At 41.5% G+C, this 23,110-nt stretch overlaps 1 protein-coding gene across 1 annotated transcript in view; it reads left to right on the forward strand.

The window, feature by feature from the left end:
* rock2a (rho-associated, coiled-coil containing protein kinase 2a) overlaps nt 1–23,110 on the forward strand; it is a 54,647-nt gene that overhangs the window by 18,845 nt on the left and 12,692 nt on the right. The window contains exons 3-19 of the mRNA XM_083683881.1: nt 734–834; nt 1,006–1,143; nt 1,587–1,847; nt 2,765–2,909; nt 5,029–5,167; nt 6,894–6,985; nt 7,150–7,309; nt 9,346–9,406; nt 12,662–12,750; nt 13,200–13,248; nt 15,331–15,466; nt 17,001–17,092; nt 17,218–17,464; nt 17,588–17,694; nt 18,138–18,297; nt 18,648–18,808; nt 21,655–21,839. Coding sequence (XP_083540007.1) covers nt 734–834; nt 1,006–1,143; nt 1,587–1,847; nt 2,765–2,909; nt 5,029–5,167; nt 6,894–6,985; nt 7,150–7,309; nt 9,346–9,406; nt 12,662–12,750; nt 13,200–13,248; nt 15,331–15,466; nt 17,001–17,092; nt 17,218–17,464; nt 17,588–17,694; nt 18,138–18,297; nt 18,648–18,808; nt 21,655–21,839 — 2,323 coding nt within the window. The remainder of the gene's footprint in view (nt 1–733; nt 835–1,005; nt 1,144–1,586; nt 1,848–2,764; nt 2,910–5,028; nt 5,168–6,893; nt 6,986–7,149; nt 7,310–9,345; nt 9,407–12,661; nt 12,751–13,199; nt 13,249–15,330; nt 15,467–17,000; nt 17,093–17,217; nt 17,465–17,587; nt 17,695–18,137; nt 18,298–18,647; nt 18,809–21,654; nt 21,840–23,110) is intronic.

Below are 23,110 nucleotides of genomic sequence, written 5' to 3' on the forward strand. Positions count from 1 at the left end.
AGATGGCCACAGTACAGGCCTGGCAGAGCATCTCCATAGAAAACACCCAGTGCCTGGTGGGCTCAATACGTCTCAGACATCAGGCAGTTATTGCATGCAAAGGATTGTCGACCAAATACTAAACATGAGGTGCTTAATGTGGATTTGGATAAATCTGTCCCATCACCTTTGGAATTGTAAAACCAATATATACACAAATACCATCAAATAAAAGCTGAGAATCTCTACTTTAACATCATAGTAATTGTTTGATTTGAAATCCAAACTTTTGGAGTGTAGAGAAAAAATAAGAGAAAATGCTTCACTGTCACATTACTTACACAGGGCACTGTATATGTCTTATAGACGCACTGTATTATTTATGCCTCATACTCACTGCTGCAATTGTGTTATTGTGTGTAGTATTAGTCACTGCTACTATTGTGTGTATAGAGCCACTGCTGCTACTATATTACTATGTATTCCGATGTCTGTTACTGTGTGTTACTTTATTATTCAGTTACTACTGTATTCTGTATTTTCAATGAGGAGAGCTTGCAAGTAAAAATTTAATTGTAGTGTCATACACGATAATGATAATCAAAACATTCAACTTTGAAACAAACCCAAAGCGTGGATTGCATTATACTTTCTTTTTGGTGAACGACCCTTTAACTGTCGGGAACCTTTTTGGTATGTGTGAGGCTGTGTGCATTTGTGCGTGCCAATGAATTTCTGCTTCCTCTCCTTGCAGATGAGAAAGTTATGGGGCACATTCGGGAGCTCCAGATGAAATCTGAGGACTTTGACAGGGTGAAGGTGATCGGCCGGGGGGCTTTTGGTGAGGTGCAGCTTGTAAGTAATTTTTTTTCCACACACACACTTACATCTGATTAAAAAAGTTTCTTTGTTTTTGTTCTTCCGTAGGGCAGGGTAGTCCAGATCTAGAACCAGGGCATTCATGAAATCCTAAAACAGGATTCTCTCTTTCTTTGTCTCTAATGCTCATTTACATTTCCCCCTCAGGTAAGGCACAAAGCATCACAGAAGGTGTATGCCATGAAGCTGCTGAGCAAATTTGAGATGATCAAACGCTCTGACTCAGCATTCTTCTGGGAGGAAAGGGATATCATGGCTTTCGCCAACAGTCCATGGGTTGTACAAGTAAGTATTAATGAATGTTTAGCTAATGTTAAGCGATGTATCTATGACATGAAGCCTATTATACTTATATTGGCATTCTGAAGTGGAGACCCCCAAAAAATTACCCAATGTGATAGGATCTTCTTCGAAATTCTATTGAGCGTGAGGAAACTCCTCTCAACCCCATGCTGTTGTTTTTAATTTTCATCGTAGAGTTGTTTACAGAAGCACTGTATATATCAATCTCAAATTAATGGGAAAGATGGGCAACCCTAAAATTACTTGCTTCTTATCTTCCCTGTTTGTTTGAATTGATGCATATCATAGCTACTCAACAAAGGGTGAGGAATGGGGATTCATCTCGGCACTAGACCACTTTTGAGGCCTGAAATGTCACACAAACTTTGATTTCAGATCAAACCATTCCTTTAATCCATATTTGTCTTTGCCCTTGGGGCATCTAGTTATGCTGTGCCTTCCAAGATGACCGCTACCTGTACATGGTGATGGAGTACATGCCGGGAGGAGACCTGGTGAATCTCACCAGCACGTACGATGTGCCTGAGAAGTGGGCTAAGTTCTACACAGCTGAAGTGGTCATGGCATTGGACGCCATCCACTCCATGGGCTTCATCCACCGCGACGTCAAGCCTGACAACATGCTGCTGGACCGCGATGGACACCTGAAGCTGGCCGACTTTGGCACCTGTATGAAGATGGACTCGGTGAGTTCAAACCCTAGCATTTACCCCCTGCTCCCCCGATTTGGTTTGTCACAGACAACCGTTAGCAGAGCAATAACTCAAAACATTAATTAATGGCTCCTACATCATCTCACATCATCCAAAGATATGCATGCATACATGCTGAGTTATTCAAACACTTATGCCTAAGGAATATTGTTAACTTGCTTGTATTTATATGCGTAAAAGTAGGATAAAATTGGCATCACTCTATTTCTTAGCTCTTTTCCTACTCTGAGAGACTTGATAACTACCAGCCCAAGTCTCACTTGAAAAATAGATTGCAGTGGGACAAACCTGGATAAATAAAGATTACATTAAAAAAGTACATCATTTGCATGTTCAGTGTTTCCTTGTAGAAATTATGTAATTATGGACTTCTTTTTCAGGAGGTTGTAAGCTCAAAAAGACATTTTCATAAAAACAAAAAAGGTGTTGGTATATTCCCCGTCAGTCCACCCTTCTTATGGTCCCAAAATATAATTACTTGGTGCACAAGAGCCTCGTAGCTATCCTAAAGGAAAGCCTAAAGATCAATGATGATGTATATTTTGTCAAAACTAATCATCTTCTCCAGAAAGCATAAACTATCTTAGCTATGAGGCTCTTGTGCGCAAAGGTAATGAATGATATGTTGGGACCATGTGAAGGGTGGACTGACGGTTATGTGTAGTTTGTGAGCAGAGTGCCCCTTAAACAAGTATGATACATACAAGACATATTTTGACATGGCACACCATTGTACTGTGGGTCATACATTTTCAGGATGAAACACTGTTGTAGATAGTATAGCCTCCAAACCCTTCGGAATATTCATCAATTCTTTTTACTAGAAAGTTTCTGTATTTAGTATTTCATGCATTGTTTGAACATATAACTCAAGGATTGACCGGTTGCAGACTGGCATGGTGCACTGTGATACAGCAGTTGGCACTCCGGACTACATTTCCCCTGAGGTTCTGAAGTCGCAGGGTGGGGATGGTTACTACGGGCGGGAATGTGACTGGTGGTCCGTAGGGGTGTTCATCTTCGAGATGCTAGTCGGTGAGTTTATTTCTACTTCATAAGATTCATTTCTTAGGTACTATCAACACATCAAAATGTGTAGTTCACATTCATCAACATTTCTGTAAACGTGCCAATTGACCAAAAGGCTATTTTTCATCCGTAGTTCCCGGCTAGTGGTTAGAAATATTAATGATAACACAGGGCTCTAGACTAACTTTCCCACAACCTTTTCAGTTGCACTGAAATGTTGTTGCTATGCCGTACAAGATCGAATGCCTGAAACAGAAACAAATAATTAATCACTAAAATTAGTTAATGTGCCATTGTGGTCAGAGATTTGTATGGATTTGCTGTGACATCAAAGTAAAGAGACTGTTGAAATAAGGTGAAACAATAATGCATTTAATATACATTACATTACTTGAGATGACTCAGTATACAGCCAGGCAGCTCAGTACAAATTCCCTTATAACCCAAGTTGGTTTGCTGTGTACACCTTTTGATTCACATAGAAAATGCAACAAAAGTAGTTATGGAAACAAGATAAAATATAGCTGCGAGCAGCAATGAAACAGGGTTCAAGCCATGTATGCATCATTGTCAAGGTTATCAAATTGCATCAAGACAATTGGATTTACGGTTCACAAGAAGATTTTTAAAGGTTTTTAAAAAAATCCAACATGGCGGAAAATCCGTAATGGCGGTAGTTATGGGTCCTTGAGGCAAATTTGTTCCTTGCGAGGAGAGGGACCAGTATACCAAATTTCATAACTAACGGAGTGGCGGGGCTGAGCCTTAGGCTCCTTTCCATTCCGAAATAAATATTCTTTCAGTGTTTGCCTGTTTTGCCCGGATGTAAGATGGCTGTAACACAATATCTAGGAAAACTATAGGCTTTATTATAAATGAAGAGGTTTTGATGAACATACTGTAGCCTAAACATCAATCAATCATTGAGAATTCTACATTGCTTCATAATCCTAAGAATCATATTAGCCTGAAATAGTACAGTGCATACGCCAGTAAATGGTGGTAAAAAGTAGGGTCCTGTGAAGTGCGGCCCTCTCAGGTGTGCTTTACCACCGTACCATAATAAATCCATGACTGTACCTCACAGGACCGTGGACGGATGCTATTGGATTTTTTCACCGATTGTGGTGACTTTTCCTTGCATGTAGGTTCTTATCCCAAATCCGATGCCTCCTTTACTGGTTCCTCTTCTGAGATTGAATTTGCGGAGACCAGGGCATTGGATCAGGTGGTGCATTCTGTTCCTTGAAAAACTACTTGATAATGCGCTTAATTTCTGAAATCGATCTTTGTGACCTGAGCTATTGCGTTGCACTTGTGTTGCACTATCTACACATTATGTTCCCACAAAGAAGTGGGAAGGGGAAGGGGGCGAAAGAGAGTGGCTTGCTCTTACAGCAGCTGCCAATGAAACAGGCAGAGGCACATACAATCATAGCAGGATAATGCACATTCATGTTTGACCAAGTCATGGTTGTGACCAGCTTGGTTGGTTGGTTTAACTTAAAGTCAACTGGTCACAAATGCAACCACATTTCTTGCAGCCTCCTCTGTTACAGCACATTCATTCAGTTTCAGAAAATATTAATGCCTCAGAGAGGCAATTTTTTGCGCAGCTCATAAAAACAACAGACAAGAAAATACAACATTGAGGGAGGGGGGTGGGGAGTTGCTCAATTGCTCAATTTTGTCTGCACAAGCTATTAAAGGTAGACTCAGCAACATGACGTTACCACGGGAAGTGGAGTGACTTCCTGATGTTTCAGCTTCACCTTTAGACATTTTACTTAGCGTTTGGCAATACAACATGATAGCCGTGACAAAAAAGCTGGTGACTGAATTGTCCTGCTTTAGGCTAGCTATCTCTGCCAGTAGTCACCCATTCATTCATGAATATGACATACACTGAGTGTACTTTTAAGTGGTCCTGTGTGCCTTCGAGCAAGATGTTAGCAATGGTTAGGTTGTGGGTTTCATTCCCGCTGGGACCAGATATCAAAAAAAATTATACAGTCACTACTGTAAATTTCTTTTGATAAATGGCATATATTATATCTATAAAAACATACCAGAGATGTAAACCGATAATATGTGGTAGTGTACATACTCTCTCACTCCCCTTTAGGTGACACACCATTCTATGCTGACTCTCTCGTGGGAACCTACAGCAAGATCATGGACCACAAGAATACCCTCAACTTCCCAGACGATGTGGAGATCTCCAAAGAAGCCAAAAACCTAATCTGTGCCTTCCTGACAGACAGGTAAGAGAAGAACCTACAGCCAGTGATGATGCAAATGTAACAAGGTGGTGCTGCTCTTGTGGCGACCAACAGCAGGTGTTTGTCACTGAGTTTGTGTTATGTTTTCTTTGTAAAGTCCAAAGTGAGTCCTTTTCTATCCAGGCAGATGTGGATAATGTCCTAAATGGTTTTTTACAAGTACGTAGTGCCTTTTTTCACTCATTTTGTGGATTATCCTCAACCATGCCCAGGGCTTTTATTGGCTTTGCCATCCACCAACAAAAACATGATTCAATACACACAGGAGTTCCTTCTACAATGGAACTGCTGGGCCCTGGTGAAAGAGTCTTTGGACTATTTTTTGCAACACATTAATGTGTACACATGAGCAGATTAATGCCTGGAATATTATTTTTTTAGGGCATGGCCACCATGGCCTTGGAAAGGGCACAATTTGTTAGGGCACTAATGCCATCAGGCTGTTGTGTACATTTATTTTATTTAAGTTTATTCAGGAGGCCAGTGAAACCGGTTTGTGTTAACAATTGTTATCACTAGGGCTGCAGGGTAAATTTTACATTGTACATTTACCTAAGCAAGTTGTCTGTTGTTACTAAAGTGTTACTGAGAAATTTGTCATTGGGCCTGTAATAGTAGGATACGTTTTTTGACCGTCGTGGGTTTGGCATGTACAGTAGCATGTGCGTCTGATTGGACTGCTTGTTAATCCCAAACTAACCCTCAAATACTTGGACTGCTTTCAAATACTACTTTCAAATGAAAGGCTATAGCTTATTTAACGAATTACAATAATTAAAATGACAGAATATAAAATTAATATCAGATCACAAATGGGGCAAGTGGAGACGCAGATATGAGCTACTGCTCAACAACACATTGCCTATCCATTAGAATTGCTCAAGATGCCCCGTGGTGGTTGTTTTGATGAGGTGAAATACTTCAAATAAAATGTGTGAAAGAGTCAAGTTGACTTGCAACTAGTCTCACCCAAATGTGTGAAAGGTCTGGTGGACCAACGCGGCAAACTTGGCATTCAATTAGCCAATAGAAACTCTGTCAAAAACGGACCCTGCACTCAACCGTGAACCTTTTAAACTCAAACCTACTGTAGATTAGTGTCAAAGCAGGACTATAATATTTTTTTTACTTTTAAATTAATGGTATATAGTCATTGATTCATTGACTTATAAATGCCTAATGAGCTTAGTTCAACTGTCTTACCTCATCAGAACCCAACATATATATTTGTTTTACTCCGTTGTTTGTAAACAAAGCAATTGTACACAAAGGCACTCCTGGTGCCAACCTGACCAATGCCCACTCACGGGCAAAGACAGCAGCCAGACGCAAACAACTTGTGCAACCACCACCGTCCCCCAATCCATGCAACCATACCTACATGGGGACGGCTACAGTAGGTTTTTGCTCATGAGCATCCCTAGTGAACATACTCTGGAATGCAGCTGTACATAGTTTTGGCAGTAGTGCTAACACAGATTCCAAACCATAAGCTAGTGAGGCAAAAAAAAAAAAACACTAACCAATGATATTACAATACGATCAGGGTGCAAGTTGTGTGAACAAATGAGGTGATAGCGACAGAAATAGAAACAAGGCATTCGCCAATGCTGCAGGGGGAAAGAGATGTGCACATAAACGACAGGCGTGGTTGGTAGGGAGGAGGTTTTCTCTTCATGTGATCCATTGGCTTGTTTTTTGTGTTAAGGGAGGTGCGACTGGGCCGCAACGGGGTTGAGGAAATCAAGAGGCACCCCTTCTTCAAGAACGACCAGTGGAACTTCAACACCATCAGAGACAGTAAGTATCCCTACCATTCTGGCTGGAAGTGCTTTTCAGCCTCAGGTGATTAGTTTTTAATTTTCCCTGGTTAGAATTTATCGCACACTAGTTGTACACTGTCAATCATGCCTGTTCTCTCTTTGTTCCTATCTCCGCTCTCTCTCTTCCTTCGGACTCTTCAGCGGCTGCTCCTGTGGTTCCAGAGCTGAGCAGTGATATCGACACCAGCAACTTTGATGAGATCGCGGATGAAAAGGGCGATGTTGAGACCTTCCCAACTCCGAAGGCCTTTGTGGGAAACCAGCTTCCCTTTGTTGGGTTCACCTACTTCAAGGAGGACCAGTAAGACATATTACAGTATTTCTTTTCACAGTTCCCCTCTTCAAGGGCCAAGAGGGGTGACTTTCCCGAATGTTTCGTTGCTTATGTAGTATGTCATCAATTTTTTTCTTTGTTTTATTATTAACAGGAGAGAACTTGTACAGGGGGGAAGTGGGGGTGAAGAGGTCTCAAGGGTTAGGGTTAGTACAGGGGGGGTAGTGGGGGTGAAGAGGTCTTTAGGAGGGACTGTTAAGATGTAACCTGAAGAGATGGGTTTTCTATCTACGGCGGAAGATCGGTAGTGACTGCAGTCCTGACAGTGAAAGGAAGCTCATTCCACCAGCGGGGCGCCAGGACAGTGAAAAGCCGTGACCGAGTGGCGCGGCCACTGCATCCATGTAGAGGCGGCGGTGCCAGGCGGGCAGTCGAGGTGGAAGAGCGGAGTGATCGCGCAGGGATTTGGAGGCTAACCATTGCTTGCAAGTAGGGAGGGGCTGTTCCCTTTGCCGCCCAGTAGGCGAGCACCAGGGTCTTGAATCTGATGCAAGCTGCTACCGGGAGTCAGTGGAGGGTGCGGAGGAGGGGTGTGACATGGGAGAATTTGGGGAGATTGAACACCAGACGAGTGGCAGTGTTCTGGATGAGCTGCAGAGGCCTGATGGCGGAGGCAGGGAGTCCGGCCAAGGGTGCGTTGCAGTAGTCAAGGCGAGAGATTACAAGTGTTTGGACCAAAAGTTGTGCTGCTTCTGTGGTGAGGAATGGACGTATCCTTCTGATGTTGTAGAGGAAGAATTTACAGGAGCGTTCTGTCGCTGTGATGTTCGCCACACAGGATAAGTGGTTGTCAAGGATCACCCCAAGGTTCTTGGCTGTATGGGAGGAGGTGAAACCGGTGTGATGATCTGAAACCGGAAGAGGGGTAACAGTGAGGTTTGAGGTATGAGAGGATTGCCCGCCTTATGAGTTGGAGGAGAGTGGGACAGGGTAAGGCCGAAGGAGGAGAGAAGGTCAAGTGCTCCAGACGAGTGAAGCTTCTCCGACTGGATGTTGAAGTCACCCAGTATTGTGAGCGGTGTGCCGTCCTCAGGGAAGAAGCTGAGAAGGACATCCATCTCATCTAAGAAGTGGCCAAGTTGACCTGGTGGACGATAGATAACAACAATGTGAAGTTTGACAGGGGAGGTGACAGAAACAGCATGGAATTCAAAGGTGGAAATGGACAGGTGTGACAGGGGAAGGACATTATGTGACCACTTAGGTGAGATGAGGAGTCCTGTTCCTCCTCCTCGACCAGAGAGTCTAGGGGAATGAGTAAAGGAGTAGGCATCAGAGAGGGCTGCCAGAGCTGTGTTATCCGTTGTAATCTATGTCTCTGTGAGAGCAAGGAAGTGGAGAGACATGAAGCAGGCATAGGCTGAAATAGCCTCTGCTTTCCAGACCGCTCACTGGCAGTTCCAAAGTCCTCCCGTGACAGTGAGGTCGTGGTCAGTTGAGCATGGTGGGTAGATTAGATTGGAAGGGTTGCGGGTGGAGGTGTAGTGTCGATGTGTCCTCCTGATGGATGAAATAACAGGAATTGGGAGAAAGCACATTGTGATTTTTTGCTGGTATAGAGGGAGAGGGTTAGTGGGAAATGTAGGATATAGGTAGGCTCACTACACTCAGGGTAATGAAAATTATCAAAATAGAATAAAAATACTTGTATGGCCTTCCTTTCAGGCCTTCCTCGATGGACTCCACAGATAGACTCCTTCGTCTTCGTGTCTGGAGTCTTCATGTCAGGAGGCTGTCGCTCTGTGATCGTCACAATATAAATGTAGATTCTGTGATGTAGATTCAGTAGCCTTTATAGGCTGGGCTGGGGCAGTTCCCGGCCTGTTCCAATCCTGTTGAATAGGGTTTTAGCAAATAGCTTATGCAGGGGTGTAGTAGAGTAGACTGAAAGAGAACCATGATGATAAATACATGTATTTTTTATATACCACACTGTTTCTTATATGAGAAATCTTAAAGTGCAAGAAAATAGGTTTGTGTAAAACTGACGTGTTTTTCTCCAGGTTACTTAATGCCTCAAATAACTCTTCGGTTGCGCACGAGAACTCAACGTCCAAAGGCCAGGTGGGTACTTGCTCTCCACTATAGCTTAAGTTTCACAATTCTAGTAGCACTTTATTTTACGGTACTGTTTCCACTAGTATGGAACTAGATTTAATTAGGAAACTATGGTAACAATAGGTAGCCTACTTTCTAGGACTTACCTCAATGAATTCAATGCAATTCATAACCACTTGGTGCCACATAGGTCCAAGGAGTGCTAGTTTTGATCAAGGTTCATGAATTCTAAGATACTTCATGCAATGGAATTGAAATGGAATTTAAAATCAGACAGCTTAAATTGGAATTTAATTTAATTGGAATTGTAAATTTGAATTGAATACAAAATGTATATTTTGCATACCTGGGAACTGGAATGAGCATTTACCAATGAGTCAATAAAACATGACAATAGTGATCTCTTTTTCAATTGATTTAAACATTTACATTTAAAAAATGACATTTTTCTGGATAATTCTGTAAGATAATTGTATATGTTTTTTGTATTTATCCTTTATTTAAAAGGAGAAATCATACTGAGATTGTTTTACATTTCAAGTTAGCCCTGGCCAAGAAGTCAGAATGCATAAAGTTATACATACACAATAGACACAACACAGCATACTACATATATCAATTGGTAACTTTAAAGAGCTAGCTTCCTCATGATCAATGGGTAAAAACATGTGCATTCCATGGTCAACAGCCCTCCAAACTGAGATTTTAAATCATCAATCGCAGTCCTTTTGTAAAATGTTCCAAGATGATGGGGCAGCATAGATAAAAGCACTCTTACCAAATTAAATGTGTCTGTTGTCTTACAGTTAAAGATGGCCATCCTGCTAACTGATACATTGTAAAGTATGTCTATTGTGTGCAGGTAAGATCCTGGAGCATTCGTATACAAAATGTTACCAGAATCCAGCAAAGGCAAGAAATTGGCTGTAACAAGGTTTTTTCTAGCTTGAAATTAAAAACAAGCCTTGTTCCTAAAATAAAAGCTTCAGTTCAAGCTTTTTAGTGAGCTGTTCAATGTGGAGCTTAAAAGACAGGGTTTCATCAAGGTAAAATCCCAAGTACCTGTATGATGACACCACCTCTATTGGATTATTTTGCTATGTGACTATCTGAGGAAGAGTGGCAGGTTGATTTCGTGATCTTGAAAATACCATCTGCGTTGTTTTTTTCTGCATTTAAGACCAGCTTGAACTGAGTTTGAAGATGCGGTTTACAATTGTTCAAGGACAAACCAACATTATATATGTAGATGGTAAACAGGAGTGGACCTAGAGTCGAACACCTTTATTAATATTGAGAAAACTAGACTGAACTCCATCTACTGAAATTCAGTAGAGTCCTATCCTGCTGCTAGTTAAGTCAATTACAGGCAGACTGATCCAAACCAATGGCAGATAACCTCTGTGATAGGAGGGCATATTTAAAGTCTTAGAGAGGTTAATATAGAGGGCTGCACAATGCTGTTTCTTATCCAAAGAGATCACTGTCATTTATAACTAGGGAAGCAGCAGAGGTGGTGCCACGTCCAGTCTTAAAACTTGACTGGTGCACATTTAAAATAAAATGTATTGTTTAAAAGGACCACATCTGAGAATTGATCACACCTCAAGATAGGGTGGTAATTATTAAAAGCTCTTGGATCACCCCCTTTGTTTCGATGAATGTAAAAAAAACAGTAATCACAGGTTTTTATGGAGTTATTACTTAATTTATGTAATAACAAAGTGAGTACCTAGTAAGGTCGATGCTGTGAAATAAACTGTTACATTTTTTTGTTGCTGAAAATAAACATTTAAAAAAATAAGAAACACCGAACTCAATGACGTGACAAAGTGTTAATAATGGCATAACACATGTCATAACAGGACAAAATATGATAATTAGCTGAAATGTTGCCCATGTGCTGTTTCTATACTTTAGCTCAAGTTTCATAGTTTTGTTTGAACTGTGGACTTCTTAGTAACACTCAAACACTTAAGAGGCTTTACCCCCAGAGAGGCTAAACAAAAAGCTAATCTTGGAAAATCTGACAGCTCATTGACTTCAGTGATTGTGGAAACTGTTCTGCTGAACTAATCAAATTAATTTCTCATTTTTTTGCAGGACATTGTGGTGGTAAGTATTCTCTCTTTAAATCAAATCTGCTTTTATCTGATTTAGAAGTGTTCTCTCTTTAAGATGTTCTGTCTTTATTTAGAATTTTGCTGTAAAATTGCTGGTTTAAAACTAAGTAGTCTTTTGACTTGGATATTGAATTAGAATCAATGAATTCCTTGTTTTAAATGTAGAGCTTTTACGTGTTTGATTTCATAAAAATCCTCCTTGGACCGAAACAAAGTGTTGCTAAATAAGAGAAGAGGTCATAGAAATACATCAACATAAATACAATTCCAAACAGAAAGAAAGCAACATTGAAATAATAAATATCATTGAGAATCAGGCATGTCATTGAAATTAAATAGAACTCTAGCTGAAACTTAAAACAGACAGTGGTCAGAGTTAGATAGTCTGTCTTGGTGGTTGGTGTTGCTTGCTATGTTTTATAGCTAGGCAAAAAACTAAACAAACAAGCAGTGGGGGTGAGTCAAGATTATTTTATTTTCTTACGCCTGCTGTGGTGCCGTTGTAGGCCTATCATCACCCACTTTTGGGGTAAACAGATTGAACTAGCCTTGTTTAATGGCTTAATTTGGCATCAGACTGAAAAGAGTGCATAAGTTTGCACAATTTTCACATTTAGTTGCCTCAGAGCCTGAAATTGTATAAGTAATCATCTCCTTTGCTGTGGCACTCCTAGAATTTGCTCAAATGCAAAAATGTCTTCAATAAGTTATACAATGAGTTGAACTGAGTCCATCTGAATGTAAAGCTCTAATAGTTTAGCCGATTTCAGAATGAATACTCCGTCATTTGAATGGGTAACCAATTACACATGGTTTTGATCAGATGGTCACTGCATACAGTTTCAATATCTCAATTTTGTCTTGACCCTGAGAAACTCCCCAGTTTCTGCTGATGATAAGCATAATCATACATGATGCAGCCCCCACACAATGCTTGAAACTAATTTATTTGGCCACATTTTTGGAGAACCACCGATGGATAGTCTGTCTAACAAAAAAGTAATTAATACAACAAATAGAATAACAGCGTGCCAAATTCCCTTATTGTATGTTTGTGATTTGTATTATCTTTAGTACAGAATTCTAGGTTGTCATCATCTATCTATCCATGCATCTATCTTCCCTCCCCCGCATTCAGTCAGCCCAACTGCAGAAGAAGCTTCACCAGCTGGAAGAGAAGCTCAGTAATGAGATGCAGTCCAAAGATGAGCTGGAGCACAAGTTCAGGTAAGCATTATTGTTGCACAGAGGTGGGCAAACTTAGACAAAGTTCAGACGCTGCTTTTAAGAAAATCCACTTGACTAGAAAATCCACCATTCCATATTCTCGGGTCCCGGGTCGGGACTCTGGTTCTGTGTGGACCCCCACCACATCAATCTGAGGGGGTTAGAGAAATGTTACCACTCTCATATACCGAACTCTATATGCGAGGACTGACAGTCTGGGACATCAACATGGAAGTGTTTACATTACTGTTTGTAAACATTAGAGTAAAACAGACGTATATTTTGCGCTATGATGTGGTATTAAGCATCTATAAGGAACTAAGTAACTAAGTAATATTCTTCAAATATATCATGAATGTATATATACAAAAATGGCTTCACAAATTGTGGCTTCAATCCTGTGCACTAAAATAGATGATGGTGAATTGTTCTCTGTTCTCTCCCTGCAGAGCTACCACCAGTCGTCTAGAGAAAATCTCTAAAGAACTTGATGAAGAGGTAGGAAGTTTGGAACTACATAAAATGGATTGCCTCTTGATAATATTCAACCATGCATTCTCGCAGTGCAGAATGTTGTTGTGCCTCTTGGAACTTCAGGTTAGGTTGCCTTCACCTTCAGATATTATATATTCAACCCTCAGAGTTAAAAGAAAATATTTTGATATCAGTGGATGCAACCTAGGTCCTGTTTCCTATGGTCACTAAAGATCACTTTGAAGTCGACCAAGATGCCCGCGACGTAGTGAACTTAGCCGCAGGTGCTGAAGGGAGAAGAAACTCCAAGGGACGCAAGGGAGAAGAAACTCCAGGTTTTTTGATTGGAATTTGAGGACCCTAAAAAAAAAAAAAAAAAAGTGTTTTTTTTGCGAGGACAGGGGTTCCCAAAGTGGGGGTCGCGAGACGCCGAGGGGGGGTCGCGAGATGATTTTCAGAATCCTCTTGATGTGACCCCTGAGGTGATTACGACAGATTAACGACAGTATCATTTGCAGGTGACAGGTCACTTTACAGCGCCACAGTAAACATCACAGACATCACACACACACACGTCAGTGTGCACCAGTAGATTTCTTCTGAACAGCTCAAATCAATACACTAGGCTTTAAGCCTAGGATATTATTTTTCAAAATGAAACGTTGGTTAATACCGACCAAAGACAAGGCAGAGAGGCCAGCGGAGAAGGCAGCAGAGGAGAGCGGAGAACCGCCGTCAGAAAGGTTCGACTTCTGGCGCGGGAGGAGGAGGAGACCACCGTAAGGGGGTCCATAAGCAGTCGGACCAGTCTCTGAAGAGACTCAATTACATTATTTGGGAGTTACACACATCATATGGGGAAGTTATATATTTGGTCTACGATAGCTACAGTACAGTAGTTGCATACTATGTGTTGTACCGTGCCATGAGTTGCATACATTCCGCGATCCTGACAAGTTGTTGGGCTTGTTTTCAACACTACGCGCATCTGTGGATAGTTAAATCGACGCCCACTGTGACATATAGCACCATCCACCAGGCGAAATGGCATGAAAAAAGTGAGTCCCATCAGGATGTAGTTGGTAATTTTGTTTACTATAGCTCACGTCTTGTATTAGGGTTAAGAGTGTTGCTACCAACATGCGCAGGCATCATACTCAGGTGGCAATGTTTGTAAACACTAAAAGGGTCTATAACACATTGAAAGCCTATCCATTAGAATTGCATAACAATGCACCCTAGTGGTTGTTTTGCCAAGGTGAAATACCTCAAATAAAACGAGTGAAAAAGAACTGCCGTGTTACCGTCGCTCAACCATGACCCTAATTTTGGTAATTATTATACAGATTTCTGCCAAGTTGGTACAGGTCGGTACACGTACAGGTCTTGAGAGTGATGACCTCAATGCTCCTGTCAACTGTCATGTGAATTGAACAAAGTGACCTGGATTGAGAAGTGTTTGAATATGTCTATATGAATTTTGATTTGCATGGCATGACCTTTGCATGGCATGATCCGCTGATTTCATTATGACCGTTGTTATTGCAATTTAGCAAATGTCTAGTGTTTTCACGGCTTGAACCCTTAATAATAATAATAATAATAATAATAATAATAATAATTCTTACGGATAGTTCAGGCTTGAACCCCTAATAATAATAATAATTTAAAAATATTGAATACAAACTATGAATACAATAGGGTTTCAGCCCTTCGGGCATGAACTGAAAACCCAGATTCTGTGATGTTGATCTTGTGTTATCTAGATCAGAATGATCCTATCCGATAATGTTTTGAAATACCGGCTCAAAGTCAGCCAAATTTATCTGATCCTGGATAGCAAAAAAAAAGGGATTACAGAAACCGGATCATTCTGATCCAGATTAAAAGTTTTGAAATACGCCACGTTGTTGCTGTCAATGAGGATTATTATATGTTTTCCAATTCGTTACTTGGGTTACTTCTGATTTGTGCACATTTTTGGTCCAGTTCCAGCTCTAACACATCTTGATTCAACTAATGAAGTAAAAAGTGTTATAGAGCTACAGAATGTAAAATTGTACCAAAATCGAAAAGTAAACTTCAAATGACTGCTGTTGTTGTCAGGTGAGCAGCAGGAAGAGTCTTGAATCCAGCCTGAGACAACTTGAAAGGGAGAAGGCCCTGCTGCAGCACAAGAGTGTGGAGAACCACAGGAAGGCTGAGAGCGAGGCCGACAGGAAACGCTGCCTGGAGAATGAGGGTGAGACCATTGTCTGAAAAACACACACACACAGCTGGCCAAAGCAGGTGTTTGGTGAGTGGAAGACACTGGTTCTGTGTCTCTTCGCAGAGGTGAGTTAGGTCAAAGTGGGGTGAAGTGAAGCAGAGGTGTTTTGATGCCAAGCTTTTGTAATGAGTAACCTTGCCTGAGAACTGAACACTTGTGTTTGCTCCCCAAGCTCTAATGCCTTGGCTTTCGCTTAGCGGGGTAAGATTGGTGTTTGGAGAGTGTGAAACCCTGGTGCAATTGCGCGCGCACACACACACACACACACACACACACACACACACTCAGAGGCTGTCATGATCATACAATTTGGGTCAACAATTAATTATTAATTGTCAGACAAAAACGTGTTCAACCACCAATTAGGTGGAGGGGAGGGGAGTTGTACAGTCTTAGTCATACACTGGCAATCAAACTGCTACAAACTAATGTAATCAAACTGCTTTAAACTAATGAAGTTAAACTGGTTCAAACTAATGTAATCGAACTGCCACTAGTGTCATTTTCTTGAAGCTATTACAGTAGTGACCACCAGAGGGAGCATTACCTTATAGCCTTCCCATTCGGTGCAATGGCAGTCGGACACCAAAGGCTATTGAACATTGAATTGGTGTCATTAGAAGTTGTCTATAAAAGCTTTTAAATAATTTAAAAATGGGTAACTCTTTATTTTATAGCCCAGTGTTAAGCAGATACAGTTGTAATGACGTTATTACCTGATAATTGCATATTAATTACGCTTGCTGTTTCTTTTAGATTCACTGACTCAAGCACCATTTTGTGCCATTTAGTACCAGGCAGTTACCAATGGTGCTGCATTTATTGAGTTAAGTACCAGAAAGTATCCCTTGCTACTGCATAGTTACCAAATAGTTTATTTAGTAAAAACTGGGTAAATAAATATCAGCTGAAACAGGACTGTAAAATAAAGGGTTACCAAAAATGTTTTTTTTTTTTTTACAGGCTTAGCCAACTGTCAAAGGTTCGCTCATTTATAGAATGCTCTTCTCGCATCATGCAGCTTTTATTTCCAACATGTTAGCTGTCTAGCCGTGACTAGACTTGCTAAATGTGACTACTTTTGCCAGTCCAATTTGAATTCAGCAGACCACGGGAAAGCGAGAGGAAAAGATCTCAGTCATTGGAGAACATTGCAACAGTGTAGCCTCTCAATGAGCCGCCACGAGAAAATATTAAGTTTAACCGCAACGAGGCAGCTCGCAAGAGCTCCACTTTCTCACACTAGTTTCGCCAGTGTGTGTGTGCATCCCTAGAGATTTGCGCAGCCCTACATGACACATGCTTCTGCTATTGAGTTGGCAACATTTAAAACTAAACAGGAAATGTATATAAACGGATGATTCCTGTCAGATAAACAATGCTGCTGAAATGGCATAGAAACAGTATTATTAACAATAATTGCAGTGAGATGTCAAAACCTCTTTTGAATTCTAGCATTGTGCATTCCTCTACTTTGCTGTCATATCTGACTTGATGTGATCTGCAGTCAACAGCTTACGAGACCAACTTGATGATATGAAGAGAAGAAACCAGAACTCTCACATCTCCAACGAGAAGAACATTCACTTACAGAGACAGGTGTGTTTGTGTGTGGGTGCACATGCCTGTCAGTGAGGGAGTGTGTGTCCCTATGAATTCATATCCCTGTTCAAGACACATGTCAAAATACTTACACAGGGCACTGTATGTGTCTCCTTCATTAGTTGGACGAGGCCAATGCTCTCCTGAGGGCTGAGTCGGAGACAGCTACAAGGTTGCGGAAGGCCCAGACAGAGGCCAGTAAGCAGCTGCAGCAGCTGGAAGCCAACGCACGGGAGCTGCAGGACAAGTGCTGCCTGCTGGAACACGGCAAGCTGACGCTGGAGAAGGACTGCATCAGCCTGCAGGCAGCGCTGGAGGCCGAGAGGAGGGACCACAGCCAGGGCTCCGAGACCATTGTCGACCTGCAGGGTGAGTGTGTGTGTGTCTGTGTGTGTGTGTGTGTGTTTGCTCTCTTCATCATTACGATTTAGCCTTCTGTAACTGTTTCTATCTGTTTGTCTCTCTCTCTTGGTTGTTTCTCTCTCGCTGTAGTGCGTATCTCAGGGCTGGAAGACGAGGTTCGGCAAGTGAGACAGGCTCTGTCTAAAGCAGAGACTGAGAAGAGACAACTCCAGGAGAAACTCACTGATCTGGAGAAGGTAAACTCTTGCACTGATTCATATTGATTCACTTATATATTGTATTTCCTTTCCATTCAATCTTAGTCATTTAGCAGATGCCTTTATCTAGACGGAGTGACTCAGTAATTGTTTATTCAAATGAGGCTGAACAACACCTATGGCCACGCCATTCCCCCTTTCTTTCTCTCTAACCCTCACTCTATTCTATCTATCACTCCTCACCCTTTTGTACACTTCTCCCTTACTTTTTATCTTTTCTTGCCCTCCTTTGAACTTCATCTTATCTTTCTCTCCTCCTTACCCTCGTATCGACACATTTTTGTTCCTCTTTTTTATGCTTGTACCCTCTCTCATTCTTATTATGGTTCTCACTATCGTATTCGTTCTCTTCCTTCTTTTCTCTTCCCCCCTTTCTCTTTGATCTCCCTCACCCTCTCTCTTCTTCTCATTATCCCCTGTAGGAGAAGAACAACAAGGAGATAGACATGACCTACAAGCTGAAGGTGTTGCAGCAAGGGATGGAGCAGGAGGAGGCGGCACATAAGGCCACCAAGGCACGGCTCGCAGACAAGAGCAAGATCTCAGAGTCGATCGAGGGCGCTAAGTCAGAAGTCATGAAGGGTATGAAAGGCCTGCTTCCAAGCTTTTCTTTTTTTTTTTTTCTCTCTTCTTCTTCAAGCCCACTTGGCACTGCCATCTCTACGAGGATGTAGTGGTCACTCTGCTCAGTCACGGCTCTTCTCTGTCTTGGCACCCCAGTGGTGGAATGACCTTCCCACCACTGTCAGGATAATGGTCGCTACCTATCTTCCACTGTAGACTAAAGACCCATCTCTTTAGGGTTTTGTTGTTGTTGCTGTTGTCAGATCCTTCTATATGTGTATTTAAATCTGTGAAATAGATAAATGAAATAAAGTGCTACTAATCTACTTTATATAGCCAGCTCACCCCTCCCTCTCTCCCTACCTCAGAGGTTGAGCAGAAACTGCAGGAGGAGCGGGCCTCCAAGTTGCGGGTGGAGAACAGGATGCTAGAACTGGAGAAGCACAGCAGTATGCTAGACTGTGACTACAAGCAATCCCTGCAAAAGCTGGATGAGCTCCGCAGGCACAAGGAGAGGCTCACTGAAGAGGTGTGTGTGTGTGTGTGTGTGTGTGTGTGTGTGTCAACATGCATGTGTGTATCAATAGGTAAATAGTACTAACTGGTACAGATGCAGCCACCTAATCTGATGGTAAATTAACAACTCTGGTCATTTGCAGTTTTCATTTTGATCCATAAGGAGCAGTAGATGGCTATTTACCTGGTCTGTCCTGAATGCACCAGATCATCAAAGCACAAGGCAGAGATATAATTATGGATTTGCCTACAGGCAGGTTGAGATGGGATAGTCAAAAAAGAAATTAACTGAACTGCCAGGATTTCACCTCTTGTTGAAAGTACTCTTCATTTTAAGAGAGAGCCTTATGTCTAAAAGCCATGGAAAATCAGTCTGTTTTAATTTGTAAACTGTTTGGTTTTAATGTCAATCGATTAAAGTGTGTAGTCATCCACTGATGGGTGAGGGAGGCATTGCCTATTCCTTGTTGAGGGAAAAGGCTCTATAAAAGATCTAGCTAGCTAGCGGAATTTCCCTAGCAGAAACAATAACAAATGTTTATTAGTGTTAGCTTAGTTATCCAACTAACTTAAAAGCTATATATACAGTGCCCTGTGTAAGTAATGTGACAGTGAATATTTTTTTCTTCTTTTGGCTCTACACTCAAAAAAAGTTTGGATTTGCGTACATATTGGTTTCAACATTCAGAAATTACAACACTTGTGTTATACATAGTCCCCCTATTTCAGGGTACCCAAAAGTAATGGGACAATTGGCTTGACAGGTGTTTCTGGTAAGTCAGGTGTGTTCATTTGTGCAAGCAAAAGAGAGCTGTCAATGTCTAGTATTGATTCTAAGCTTTGCGTTTGCCTCTGGAGTCTGCTATTGGTGCCTGTGAACCTGAGGACCAAAGAGACATCAATGAAAGTCAGTGAAGCTATTACGAGTCTGAAATATCAGACAAAATCAATCAGAAACATAGCAAAAACCTTAAACCTACCAAAATCGAAGACTTGTACAGTGGATGACCGATGAAAGCTCACCATGATTGAGAAAACCCCCGAAACAACTGTGCCCCAGATCAGGAACACTCTCCAGGAGGTAGGCTTGAATGTGTCAGAGATTACCATCACAGAAGGCTTCACCAGCAGAGCTATACAGGCTACACTGCTAAGTAAAAACCACTAGTTAGCCACAAAAACTAGATGGCCAGGTTATGGTTTGCCAAAAAAGTACCTAAAAGAGCCTGCAGAGTTCTGGAAAATGGTCTTGTGGACAGATGAGACTAAGATTAACATGTACCAGAGTGATGGCAAGAGTAAAGTGTGGAGAAAAAAAGGGCATGTATGACTGCCACTGCAACTGGCTCACTTGTCTTCATTGATGATGACGGCAGCAGCAGAATGAAGTCTGCTGATGTACGAGCAAATGCTTCCAATCTTCCGATCTCATTGGATGTCACTTTATCATACAGCAAGACAATGACCCCAAACATACTGCCATAGCAACTAGGGAGTTTTTCAGGGCCAAAAAGTGGAAAGTTCTAGAGTGGCCAAGTCAATCTCCAGATTGAAATCCAATTGAACATGCATTTGATTTGCTGAAGAGGGAACTTAAGGCAAACAGTCCTCAAAACAAAGAACAACTGAAGATGGCTGCAGTTCAGCCCTGGCAGAGGATTACCAGAGAATATACCCAGCGTCTGGTGGGGTCATTGGGTCGCAGACTTCAGGCTTCAGTTATTGCATGAAAAGGATTGTCGACCAAATACGAAACATGAGTGCTTTATTTGGACATTATATTATTTTTTCCAATATTTTTGACGCCTTCAAATAGGGGGGAGTATGTTTATGTATCTCTACTTTGATCTATACAATAGGAATTGTTTGATTTGAAATCCAAACTGTTGGAGTATAGAATACTTTTGGAGGGCACTGTACATTCCAGCTGGCAGTCAGTGAGACTGTTGTCAGTGGATCATCCCGGATGTAGTAGCAACAGGCAGACAAATAGTAGGCCACTTCAAACACTCCCCACTTGCCTACTAGCGCCTACAGACTGTGCAGAAACAGTTCGGAATGAATGCAACCCTACTGGATCCGACATATAAGGACTATTACTTCGTTGGGGACATAAAATAAAGCGCACAAGATATGCTTGAGGCACAGCTGGACATAGGATATGATGGATAGGCCTGCTGGTGATGGAGACTGGGTGCACAGCACAGAGACAGGAGACAACACCCCACTGCAGAAAAGGGCACATAAGGACACAGACGGGCCATGAGCACCCTCACTGCTTGACATAATGTTACATGTGATGTGCCACACAGGATTGAGTAGGCTAAAAGAACTTATTTCTTTATCAAAAAAAAATTCAAATGGTGTGAATCTTGCAGGTTTATAACCAAATTAGAGGGCTACATCTGTAACAAGCTCACACAAGTCTAGAACCTGTGTCCATGATGGAAACCAGCTACAACACTGAAAAGCCAACAATTAGATGGCGTGGGTGGGGGTATTTTAACTTGAGAAATTAGTTTACCATTCTGACCTGGTAACACTCATCCCTCTAAACTCACAGCACCACAGTGACCCTGGCCATTGAATTGAGCACAACTGTGGACCCAGGTCTACACACACCAATGTAACAACTTGCATGCCATTTTATTGAGGGTAACATTCTGTTATTTTCATATCCAATTTATGGTAGGATTGAACCAAAAGCTAATTAAGTTTGTAAAAATCCAAGAAAGCTAGTCTCGCTTTAACCACCTAAATGTATAAAATAAAGAGCAAGCCACTCCTACCCATCGATGATTGCTCTGCAAAATTACCCTTGTACCATCCCTGTCATTTATCATTTTTCTCTTTTTTCAGGTGAAGAATCTAACCCTGAGGATTGAGCAGGAGATGCAAAAGCGTAGTCTGACTCAGAACGACCTGAAGGCCCAGAACCAGCAGCTAAACACACTGCGTACCTCAGAGAAGCAGCTGAAGCAGGAGGCCAACCACCTGTTGGACATAAAACGCAGCCTGGAGAAACAGAATCAGGAACTGCGCAAGTGAGTGACCATCAGGCAGACCTGAGTCAAAATAGTATTACAATTACTTTTAAAGGCTCTCTCAAAAAGTAATTGGAAAAAGAAATGTGTACATGTTCATAGTCATGCATCGATGTCAATGGCAAGATTTGCGTGAAAGTTTGAGTTAAGTGCTTGGATCTCAAGTTGGGATTTCTGATTAGGAGATGGAATATCTAGAGTACCCTGATTGGTTTGGCTGTATTTTATGTTTTCCAAGGGCTTGTTTGTTTGCTGAACACCAGATGGATAAGTGAAGTAAAACAGAATGTGAAATCACACGATCTGGAATTTTCACCATATTGCTTACACCTATTCAGTGCTTTCAGATCTCCACAAGTGAGTAGGGGGCTAGGTTTTTTTGATTTGGAAGTCCTCAAAGCAAGATATGGGCTTTTGGCATATCCAATTTCTTTCTGATGGGGAACAAACGTATGTTTTGTTGTTTTTTTATGTACGACGATGTCGCCAGGTTACCGCGATGGCAGTCGGGAGTCAGCTCGACTATTTGCCATGTTTTATTTCAGGTCATTCAGTTCGACAAAACAACCACCAGGAGACATTGTTGAGCAATTATAAGGGCTTGCAATATATTTACAATGTGTTATAGTGTGTTTACAAACTGCCTGATGAATTACGGGAAGAGTGGCTTTTGAGTTGTTGTTTAAATTTTGAAAAGGATAAATTATTATCTGGTCAGAAAAATTGGAAATTATGTCCTTGGATAAACCTTAATTTAGAACAAATCATGTTTATCGGGTCCGGATGGGTGCACTCGGGTAAATCAGCTGTAGTGTCATTTACCTGAGACGCGTCATTTCATGTATTTCACTCGCACTAACCACTACGTTGTTCTCCCATCAAATGAGAGTAGATAGAGGTCGGTGCCGTTGCTTGGTCCTCGTTAAAATAACCTGATATTTAAACCATTTCCACTTGTCATCTGTGTAATTCATGAGCTGCTATAATAAACACGATTTGGCCAATATATCTGATAAGGCAAACCATTCTCTTTTCAAACATCCTTCACAGCTCTTCTCACCACCTTGTGGTGGCTTTCGGCAGCACTTCACACCTTGTGTCTGCTGCGGGAGCGGCATTGAGGTCGACCATCGCTGCGATGGCGGTGTGAACCTATTAATCACTGGGCCACTGTATACACCCCATGTAGAAACTTAGAATTTCCCATCACTGCCTGTATTGGGTTTATAAGTGAATCGGTTATTCAATTATTTGTTATAATTTTAATTCCA

Source organism: Argentina silus (genome assembly GCF_951799395.1).
Source record: "Argentina silus genome assembly, chromosome: 13".
NCBI lineage: Eukaryota > Metazoa > Chordata > Actinopteri > Argentiniformes > Argentinidae > Argentina > Argentina silus.